This window comes from Pagrus pagrus, assembly GCF_965226575.1.
Source record: "Pagrus pagrus genome assembly, chromosome: 18".
Lineage (NCBI taxonomy): Eukaryota > Metazoa > Chordata > Actinopteri > Spariformes > Sparidae > Pagrus > Pagrus pagrus.
Genome location: NC_140202.1, coordinates 7068766 through 7080425, shown reverse-complemented (window position 1 = coordinate 7080425; position 11660 = coordinate 7068766). Strand labels below are relative to the sequence as shown.

Here is an 11660-nt window from a genome sequence, read left to right as displayed (position 1 = left end):
ATGTAATACAGGAGGTGTTTGCTTTTTGCCTGTGGCCCACCATTAGTTTTCAGTTTTGGCCCACTTAGGGAAAAAGTTTCGACACCCTGATTCTTGCACATTGGGCCATGCAATTGCGCCTTCGCATAAAATGATTAAAATAATTCTGTTCATAATAGAAAATCAGCTGTGTGTAGTGTGATAGGTTTATTGTGGATCTTGGATTTAATGACATTATGATTAATTTTGACATAAATACAATAATAGACCCAATAATCATCTCAGATTAGTAATGAAATTAAAATGAAGGAGGATGGAATGTAAAAACAAACGTGGATCGACTAATTCTATATGATTCCTGAGCTCATTTCATTTAGTCCTTCTTGGTGCAGCCCAGCAGTGAAATACTAGTTCTGATGAGTGAATGCACTATGTGATAGAAATCCTGAATGCAGTTTGGCCAGTTCAGAATCCTAATAGTCTGAAGTGAAGTGACCATTACCTGTGTAGTAATGAACCATCTGATAACATGAGAATACTTTCTCAGCCTTAACTCTGATTCAGATGCCTTCTTTTCTACAGAAGCCTTAAAGACTGCAGTGCAGTCGACAGCAGTCATGGATGAGCGTTTTCATATTGTGTAATGATTGTAAGTCCAACTGTTTGCACTGTTTTATTGCAATAAACACATAGTTGTTCACATCTGTATAGTCGGTCTAATTTATATGCAGAAATTACTTGAGAACTTAAATGAAGTCATCTTGTCAGATACACATTATATATACATATATATGTATATGTGTTTGTATATATATGTACACTACCAGTCAAAAGTTTGGACACACCTTCTCATTCAATGGTTTTTCTTTATTTTTAGTATTTTCTACATTGTAGATCAATACTGAAGACGTGTTCCTTCATAGTTTGGTGTCCAGGTGACTACCTCATGAAGCTGACTGAGAGAATGCCAAGAGTGTTGCAAAGCTGTCATCAAAGCAAAAGGTGGCTACTTTGAAGAATATAAAATATAAAACATATTCTGGTTTGTTTAACACTTTTTTGTTTACTACATAATTCCATATGTGTTCCTTCATAGTTTGGATGTCTTCAGTATTGATCTACAATGTAGAAAATAATAAAAATAAAGAAAAACCTTTGAATGAGAAGGTGTGTCCAAACGTTTGACTGCTAGTGTACTTGTATTAGCACAGTTATGTGGCCAATTGGCTCATATTTCCTGGGAAAATTTGAACCAACACAAAAACAATATGAAACATATCAAATTATAGTTAAACTACTGTAGAAGGCATTGTATGATCATATCATATCCCATAATCGTTTTTACACAATTATTCAGTCCACATTTTTATCTCTTTATTATATTATATTATATTATATTATATTATATTATATTATATTATGTTATATTATTATGAGCATCCGCTGATGAAAACTGAACTCCAGAAATAACTGATGAGATGACCTGGTTTATATTAATATCTGTATATTTATATCTAATATCTATAAACATTGAACTGTATTCCATACTTACAATTAAACTATGCTCTTAAAATACAAGACACAGACCAGGTGACTTCTGTACCTCTAGTGTCTGGTGGTAGAGCTGTAGAGGGAAAGCACACTGACACTGTGTACTCAGCCTCAGCAGAGAGTATTTCCTCCTAGGCGTGTCAGCCAGCTTTCACTTCTTTCTGCTGGCTGAACTTTTCGGTCATCGTCCGAACTTTGTGGCTTGATGTTTGGTGACTGGATCCTCCTCATGAGTTTCTACAGTGATGCGTCCACTGAGGACATGAGTGACGAGCTGGAGACTTTGGGGTAAGACTGTTCATCTTCTTTGACTCTGGTGAGGCTCTCTCTCTCTCTGCTGCCGCTCACCTGCTAGAGAAAACGATATTCTGCTCGAAGCGAACGAATCACGAGCCCACATGGACAGAACCATGCAGTTAGAACTATTCACGAATGCGCTTTATGGAACGTATTTTAAGAGCTCTAGAGCCGTGCTGACGATGCTTGTTTATGAAATCTGGTAAATATTACAAGAAGTTTATCATCAGAGTTATGACATTTAAGTAAAAAATTCAATCCAGCACAACTCAATTTGTAATCAGGGAATATGACTCATATGCTGTTTTTATTTCTTCAAATGGCTCACATGGCCCTATTGGCGCATGGTCTAAAGCGCAGCGCGCTGTGCGTTTAGGGTTGGTCCAAGTCCAATTTGCTAGTTAAACTGTGAATAATCTGGGCACAAAGTGTGGCGCACGGCGCAAAGACGGAAAATGTACCTCCTGAATTAGTCATGGGTGTGTTTTGGGCAACATAAATCAAACCAATGGTCTTCCCACATTCCCTTTAAGAGCCAGGTGCGCCAGGGGACGTGTGTGTCTGACTGCGCCTTTGACTTCGGACCAGCTTTCTGTTGGTCTATGGCACTTTTCTGCTGCCTCAAGATAGCAATGCGCCATCAGTGCGCCAACACGCCCAGGGGCGCACAGGTTGCTATTTGAAACTAGAAATGACACCATAAGATAGAGCCTTGGATGGATGGATGGATGGATTGATTGATGGATTAAGCTTCTGCTCCTCAGATAGCGTCCCACCACAAAAGTGTTTTGTCTAGCAACAGTTAGTCGTCTAATCAATAAGTCAATTGAAAGAAAAGTTATTGACAACTACTGTGAAAACTGATTCATTGTTTCGGTCATTTTTCAAGCAAAAATGTCAAATATTTGCTGGTTCAAGCTTCGTAAATGAAGAGTCTTTGGGTTTTCGGTCGACTCTGTGTTGACACTGCACAAGTATAACGTAAGGTTATAAGTATAACAGGTTTCTATGAGAGCTTTCTAGGCCAGCAAAGAGCAGAGTCACTGAAACACTGAAACACACACTGAAGCTGCTTTTAAAATATGGACACAAACGAATCATGTTCATTCTCCTTGAGCTTGAGCATGAATGTTTTTCAACTTGGGAATGCAAATTATGGACTTTCACATCCCCTTACTAGTTTCCTTTGCATCTGTTTTACAGCCTGAGACTATTATTAATCTTGAACATGTTCTCTTCACCTTTGCTTTAGATTCCGGTGCACATACAACTAGCATCTAGGTGCTACACATCACATCTCAGTGTTCAAGTGATTAATGTGGAATAGTGCAGATTCTACACGGAGTTACAAAAGCTTAAGAAAAGCAATTATACTGCACATCTCTCACAGAGAATGAGCAGGAGAAGAGGTGGAGAAAGCAGAGGCTGTTACATCATGCTGGTTTAGTGGCTTGATGTCATTATTGATTATGTTTTTTCTGAACATGGTCATTTAGATTTATCTATTTTTTTAACTATATATTTAATAGAGCAAGTTTGGTTCTTAGTTCACTAAAACCTGTAACTTACAGGTTATTTCTTCTTTATTGTGTTGCAGGTGGTACCACTATGACCTGTCCCGCCATGCTGCAGAGGCCCTTCTCTTGTCTAATGGGACTGATGGAAGTTATCTCCTGAGAAACAGTAATGAGGGACCAGGCTGTTTCGCACTGTCTGTCAGGTCAGTCTGTCTATAACACACTTACTCTCAGTGACAATAATAGCCCTGGTTTTGGTCAATAGTGGCACCATAAACATCTCTTGTCACAGTAAATTACTGGTGTAATTCTCAGTAATGCGCTTACTTTCAAATAGTTCAGCAGATGCTCAAATGAGTTATCTAATGTAGGGCTTATCATGCCCAAACTGTTTCCCTTGGAGAGCCAATATTAAAACTTAATGGTGGGCTGCCTGCCAAAAGTAAGCAACTTCTGTAGAGATAGATAAGATATACTTTTTTGTCCACAAGGGGAATTTCTGCTTGGGCAATAGTGCTGCATACAGCTACATTATGTAACTGAGAAAGTACAGTAGTAACCAAAACACAATGACACTATAAAACAGTACTGCATTGTTAAGACGCAAAAATGCTGTTAAAAATAGTAGACTATGAACAACAGCACTACTTTAAAAGTGTAACTTTACATTTTGTTTGTTTGTCATATGACACAGGGCGAAGGATTCGGTCAAGCATTTTCACGTGACACGCAAAGACCGCGGCTATGCGTTTGGGTTTAACGAGTTCGCCACCCTTCACGACTTTGTCAACCACTTCGCTAACCAGCCTCTGCTGGGCAGTGACACAGGTATGCAGAACTTCAGATCTTATCTAACAAGCATGCTGCATTTTTTGGCGTACGTACATTTCCTCATTTGTACGTACACAAAGATTTACTATGGGTTTTAGAAATGAGACCCCTCCCAGTAAGCACAAACTGGAATTTCAGAGTTGACTTGCAGCTGAAACCTGGGTGATTTCCAGTCTGAATGTCTAAGGCTTTTGCCATAATTTCCCCTGTCTAACATGTGGTACAACAATGTGACACAAAACACAAATTTGTGTAATAACAACAGCTATGATGTGCAAATAAGAGCATATCATCATCTTGGAACCTGACTAAAAAAAAACACATCTAAATTTCTTAATTCAAGACAATATTGCAAATTCCAGTGAAATATGGTCTAAATGTGAGCATTTAATTAACGTCTTCAAATAGTCTGTGAAAAAACTTTTACTTTTGAACCAGTTGTCAACGTCTTTTCAATGATGACTATGGACGTTTTTTAAATGTCTTTTCAATGAAAAATGCCCATCGGAAGTCATGAACAGACTCCCTCAACAGTCCAGTTGCTGAGTACTCAAGCCCAGAGTGCTGCGCTTGGATCTGATTGCACAGAAAGGCCAAGCAGCTTTACTCACATTCACTGTTAACATGGTTTTCTTACATCTGCAGTGGATCCTGAAAGTGGCCAGTCTTTCAGAGGCAGGGCAGACTTTGCAATTGAAATCAGTTTAATGACTTTAATTTTCTGATTTATTTCAAAATATTAGGTGACATTAATAAGATTTCAGAGCACCATGAAGAAAATGTTACCTGTCTTTTGTGGATGACATCACCATCTGACAACTGTTATTTACTGCATTTGTTAAAAGTCAGCACACAAATGAGGAAGACATCCGATGTTCTCATCAATATACTGTATATATACTGTAAAGCTACGCAAATAAAAATGTTAATTACTTTTTTTCATTTTATAGAGAGGATGTTATTATATAAGTAAGACAAGGGTTAGGGTTAGACAAGTCTTGGAAAAAACAATCTGAGTTAACCAAGAACAACTGACAGTGTAGCGTGGTGGCCAGCTGTTGACTGTGCTATTACAGGATTACTACACGATATTTTCCTGTGTTGCGTACTTCACACATGACATAATAAAGATGAAACTTTACAACACTTCCCTGCATTGGTAGAAAATCTCCACTCCACATTCTCCATTTGACAAGAAAATAGTCCCACATATGTTTGTTGCATTGTTGAAGTTGTACGTTCTCAGTCAGGGCTGTAACCTCCTCACTGCCTCTGAACCAGGAACCCTCATTGTGCTGAAGTGTCCATATCCTTGGCGTGTGGAGGAGCCTTCCATCTACGAATCTGTGCGGGTTCACACAGCCATACAGACGGGCCGTACGGAAAACGATCTGGTGCCGAGTGCTCCATCGGTACTGTACACCTACTGTACTGCACACACCTGTGAGCAGCTGATACCAGAATGTAACCAAATACCTCTGTGATGTACAGGAGGGTTCAAATTCAACTTATCTGCAGGCCAGCCTTAATAGATAATCCTATTATAACATGGGTATTATATTGATAGTTTTTGGCCATTATTTCTTTTTTTCTTTGAAAAACAAAAGTAATTAATGGTTTACTAAATACCACCAATCATAGCTGAAGTGATTAACATTGATCATTTCAATGCAATGTTCTGATGGGAACACTTGGGTCCTGGCATTCATGTGGATGACTCTTGACACCTGCCCAAACACTGATGCAGACGATGTACACTCCAGCATAGCAACTGCACTACCAGATGGCAGTGGCCCCCCAAGCAGGACAATACACCCTACCAAACGGCAAATACGACTCAGGAGGTGACCAGAGTGAACCTGGCCTCCAAACTACTCGATCCATATGCGATCAAGTTTTCATGGTATGCCAGAACAAGTACGATCTATGAAGGTCCCACCTCGCTTTAACGCCCTGGTGCCAGACATCACAGGACACCCCCTGAGATCCGGTGTCCATGCCTTGACGGGTCAGAGCCATGTCCATTACACTGTTGGGCCTCTTTGGATTGGACCTTTCCGGCATGTCCCACGGATGCTTGATTGGATTGGTCAACACCTTAAGCGATTTATCACATTATTCAGGCCATTTCTGAGCAGTTTTTGCAGTGCGATAGGGCGCATTGTCCTGCTGGGGGTCACTGCCCTCAGGTAGTGCTGTTGCCATCAGGGAGTGTACTTGGTCTTGGTGCGTGTCAAGCAACATCAACATGAATGCCAGGACTCAAGGTTTCCCAGCAGAACATTTTTTTTTTTATGTTGAGGCTGCTCCGTTTATATAGAGGGGTTACAGGTTGGAAAAGTACTTGTTCTGGACTGTTACATCCACTGTGTGATAGACAAGATGCTGCTGGAGTTACGAGTAATGTTAGGGTTGTGTTACAATGAATACTACTTCAATTGCATTTTCTCCCTACCTTGAAATACATAACATTGTATCATGTATGCAGCCATCAAGTACAGATTTAAGATAATTTTATAGAGTTCTATTTTTACAACAAATCATTTAAAAACATTGAATTGCTTTTATATCAATAATGAACACAGAGAGAAAGTGGTATGACATGCAAGAAGTGGGACTGTGGATGTGCGTATGCAGCTCATCTATTTGGCTACTGGACATCACAAGCTGAAGCTGAGCTTTCAATCAAATCTATCAATCTTTATCTGAGAAAGGAGTTGCTGGCTCAGTTGTCATCACATGACTTAAATTTGGAACCTTGGTCATCAAACTAGTAGAGTTGTGACTTGACACATGTTGTTTCTTGTACAAAGACAAAATCTCCAAGCAAACTAAAGGAACAGCCATGGGATCACCCATCTCCCCAATTACAGCTAACGTTTACATATATTATCACCTGTTATCATTTAATAGGAGTTCAATAGTTTGGTCACGTGTTGACTGAACTGAACAACTTCATTCGCTGATGATAAACCATGAGATGCGACTGAAAGCTCCCGGTCATTAGACCTTGACTTAGGATAATTTGTCCACCACAATTTATTTTTATAACTAAAAAAAGGCATGTCTTTTCAGCTGGGCACAAAGGAAGGCTATCTGGTGAAACAAGGAGCAATTGTAAAGGTAAGAGCAGAGGAACTGTAGAGGAGTGAGACCTCATCATGTCTAAACACATAGCCGTTTATATCAGGACTCTGTTTTCAGTTGTCCTCTTGTGATTGTAGTTCAAACTAACACTGAGGTGATACTTTACTGTAGGTGATAATTAAAACACATCCAAACATTTTCTGCAGAGCTGGAAACAGAGGTGGTTCACACTGAACAGATATGAACTCAAGTACTTCAAAGACAAAATGGTGAGTCTCTCCTGGGCTTGTGTGCCACTTTCACTTCACTTTTTTGATTAGAGTGTGAGATTAAAACATTTTTGATTAGATTTCACCTAAAGGGTTTGAGTTTGTAGTGTGTAAGGTGCAGAGTGTCTCTGTTGCAGTGTGAGGAGCCCATTCGAACCCTGGATCTGAGAGCCTGCTCTGCAGTCCAGTTTGACTACTCTCAGGACAGAGTCAACTGTTTCTGGTAAGTGATGGTCAGTCAGTCACCAGCACTGGGAGGCTGTACCAGATCTTGCATGTGAAAATATTATGACAAAACACAAGAATTGCGTTTTGGTTTGGATCACTGCCAGCAGGGATGACATGTCCTGATGAACCTGTTTTAGGAATGTGCAAAAGGCTGACGGAACATGAATAGAAGGAAGGAAGTATAAACAGTGAGGTTTAACCTCTAACTTGGCAAAACCTTTTTGTTTGCAGCTGGTGTCAGTTTGTAGAGAACAGCTTTCATTTCAGTTCAAAGTTTGACAGTTAATGGTCGTTAAGTTTCATTAACTTCCTCAGCTTGCATGCGTCCATGACCAATGAATTATTGTGTATACATTAATGTCTAGTTTACCAACAAGTTTGTATTGAGTGATAGCCTTTATCAGTCTTGCATTTGTGTTTCATTCTAGTTTATAATCTGAAGTATGAGAGCCTTTTGTCCCACCTGTAAGGGTTTGTGTTGGTTATAGAGTAAGTATAAATATTAGTTTTCCAATAATTTCAATAATCAAGGTATTCTTTAAATATTTTTTTTAGCATGAGCATAAAAATAGAGAATGACTGAATAATGAATAATGTGAGAAACCACACAGAAAATGTAAGTGTATATGTGACAGCAACGTATCAGATAACATCAACACTATGAAGAAACAGCAAAGCAAGTCCATTCAGATCAGGCCACAGTTGTACTTCCCCCTGGCAGCAAATCTGACATTTGTTTTGTGTGAAAAAGAGGAAGTTTGAACAGCTAAATAAGAGAAGGAAAGAGGGGGAGGGAAGGAGAAGTGCACCCAAGCTGAAAGCAGCAGTGACTTGTTAGAGGTTAGAACCAGGCTTTACCTCAGACTGCCCAGTGCTGAACAGGAACTGCTGATTTGGATACAAATGTTCTGTTTTTTTCTCGGATTGTGGTCATTTTTCTATCAGTTATGTTTTAATAGAAGCAGATTTTATGATCTGATTGATTGTATTTTCTACAGCAATGGCTGCTGAGGCTCATGAGTAATATTACATGCCTGAAATAAAACTGAAAGGGGAAAAAAGGCAAAAGAGAAAGCTTTTGTGTTGTTGTTTCATTAAACTTACTAGGGAAATACTCTTATATTGAGACATCTGAAAAACACAAATGCAGTGTTAGGCAACTCTTTATTTTATGTTCCATCATTTCGAAGATATTTCATGCAAAGAACTCTTTCATTTGGTTCTAACTATAGGGAAAATAGAGACTGCTCAGTTGTTACATCCAAAATGAATAACAATTAATTGCGTATTTTATTAGCTGAACAGAAGGAATGATTACATCTCAACCCTCATATGGACTGAGGTTTTAAATAACACTTAAAAAAATAGTAAACCTACCCTTTGAACTTGAGAAACAACAACTAAACCATAACCACTTCACTATGAAATAGGTTTGTGAGAAATGACTAATGATAAGGACACTAAAATAAGAGATTCAATTATATGACCGCCATCTGACTCAATGACTCACTCTTTTATGGGGTCACATCTGGCAACAGTATCATGGAGCCAAAAGTTGTTGTGGTGTGATGCTGTGGACAACAAGGACAGTTGATGCTCTTATCTTGAGAGTGTGGTCACTTCTTAGAATTCAAACGACAAATGACAAAAGCACATAATGTAGATAATGTACTGTAATGCACAACTCTCCATATCTCTGTGTGTCCACAGCCTGGTGTTTCCTGAGAGGACATTTTATCTTTGTACAAAGACGGGTGTGGAAGCAGACGAATGGATCAAGATCCTGAGGTGGAAACTGGTGAGTGTGTTCGGACTGCACTGCTGCCAGAACAAACTCAAACTCAAGGTCCTTCGCTCTTCGCTCCATGTCATAGGCACTACACTCACAAGCAATATTGATAATCTATAGACATATAGCACAGTCCAGACTTTTCATTACAAAAAAGCATTCTGGGAAAGTTGAGGCTGAGACAATGACAAGGCAGGTTTAGGGAAATTTGATAGGAAACAGTGCAACAAAGGATTTTTTCTTGTGTAATATGAAGCCACTTCCTTGTTACTGTAAAGTTCTCCTCTGCTGGTTAAACAACACTTCTGTACGTTATTACAGTGTGTAGCTTAAGACCCTAACTTGAATCCTTTTGACCTGAACATGACAAAAGGGTTGTGCGATGTAAAAGAATGGGGAAAAAAATGCCCTCAATTTTTAGAGAGCTGCATTATAACTAAACTAAACCGGGTTTATGAAGAGTTAGCCCAAATGTTCATGCTGAGAGGTTTATTAATAAACTAATATCATGGGTTTAAGGAGAGCTCAGTGGGACATATATTAAACTGAAAGTCATAAAAGAAGTTCACTTGAACTGAAGGGATCTGAAGGTGACAGCAGACATAATAATAATAATAATAATAATAATAATAATTCTTTCAAAACACCATACATTACAGCACTATGATTTACTTTACTTACTACAGAGCTTTTTGCTCACCATTTTTTTTCCAGCTCAGTGCTTCACCAGTCCACACTGCTGCACATTACCTGTTGCAATATTTCTACAGAGACAACCTTTAGTTTAAACCTAAGTTGGGGACACCAAGGCCACCATCTTTTCGTTTTTGTATAATAACACACTCTTGGTCACTTCTCTGGTAGTTCCCCAAATAAAATTCACTATAATTTCTTTTATAATTACCTGTTTTACTTGTAAGTTTTAGTACTTCTTTTATTTCCTTTGCCTCCCAGTTTCTTTCATAGGACTTATTATTGTGTATTTGTACACCTAATACTGTCATTTTTATCTTGAAAATTAATTACTGGCCGTGTATCCCTTTCCAAGCCAGACTCCTTCTGTTTTGTCATGATTTAATTTAGCACCAGATACTTCTTTGTATGATGTAAGATGGTCATTTATTATATCAAGTACTTTTTGGTTCTTAACAGTATAAGTTTGTAAAGAAGAATCTGAAAATGTAAATGATAGTTGTTGGGGCATGAAACCAATGATCTGTTGATCTTTATGGTCAGTGCTGCAGCTGACAGGGACTCTTGTGTCTCTTGTTTCCAGTCACAGATCAGAAAAGGTCAATGACTGCTGTCACGGAGACACTGGAGATGGAAAGAAGCCCAACCCTTATAGAGGACATCACATCCACTGGATGAACAATGAGGATCAGCACCGTTCAAAATGAGGAGTGAACTTGAGCATGATTAATACCAGGACATTTCCCTGACTGTACTGACTGAAGGATAACAGCTTGGATGTGACTCCACTTTGCTTTGTGTTATATTTATTGAGTTCAAAGTTGCTTACTTTCTCAAAATCTCCTGTTAGCAGACTTACTGTACTGTTCTTTCTAACAGTTTGTTACTAGCATGTTGAACATGAATTTGCTTTTACAACTATTCAAGGGCATTGCTAGCATTATTTTATAACACCCAAACCAACAATGTGTCAGTCGGCCTCTTGATACTTTCTGATCTCCCTACCCAGTCTATGGCTCCCAGCCCCAAACCCTTTGGTAACTGCTGGTGAGGAACAGGTCAAAGAAGAGCTCTTTAATATATACGCTGATCAGCCACAACATTAAAACCACCTGCTTTATAATGTGTGGGTTCCCCTTGTGCAACCAAAACAGTTCTGACCTATCAAGGCGTCACTAGACCTCTGAGGTGTCCTCTTGTATCTGGCAACGGGATGTTTGTAGTGGATCCTGTATGTGTGGGGGTGGAGCCTCCATGGATCGGACTTGTTCCGACATGTCCCATGGATGATTGATCCATTGTCCTGCCATTGCCAGGAGAGGGTGTACTTGGCCCTCACAGTGTTGGAATGGGTGGCGTCCACATGAATGCCAGGATGTTACTCACATCACCTGTCAGTGGTTTTAACGTTGTGGCTGA

General features: G+C 39.2%; 1 protein-coding gene across 1 annotated transcript; it reads left to right on the top strand.

The window, feature by feature from the left end:
- The first annotated feature begins 1663 nt into the window (after positions 1-1663).
- dapp1 (dual adaptor of phosphotyrosine and 3-phosphoinositides) lies at positions 1664-10900 on the top strand. The gene is made up of 9 exons (XM_084380871.1): positions 1664-1818; positions 3425-3547; positions 4039-4172; positions 5457-5587; positions 7251-7298; positions 7469-7531; positions 7669-7754; positions 9470-9557; positions 10825-10900. Exons 1-9 carry the CDS (start codon positions 1736-1738, stop codon positions 10846-10848), a joined length of 780 nt encoding a protein of 259 aa, XP_084236997.1. The 5' UTR covers positions 1664-1735; the 3' UTR covers positions 10849-10900.
- The last annotated feature ends 760 nt before the right edge of the window (positions 10901-11660 follow it).

What these genes read in the sequence shown, in the direction of transcription:
- dapp1 (XM_084380871.1), top strand. Translation starts at nt 1,736, where the DNA reads ATGTTTGGTGACTGGATCCTCCTCATGAGTTTCTACAGTGATGCGTCC. An exon ending in TCTGCTGGGCAGTGACACAG is followed by an intron (nt 4,173 to 5,456) that starts GTATGCAGAACT and finishes CCTCTGAACCAG; the next exon opens with GAACCCTCATTGTGCTGAAG. An exon ending in AGTACTTCAAAGACAAAATG is followed by an intron (nt 7,532 to 7,668) that starts GTGAGTCTCTCC and finishes TCTCTGTTGCAG; the next exon opens with TGTGAGGAGCCCATTCGAAC.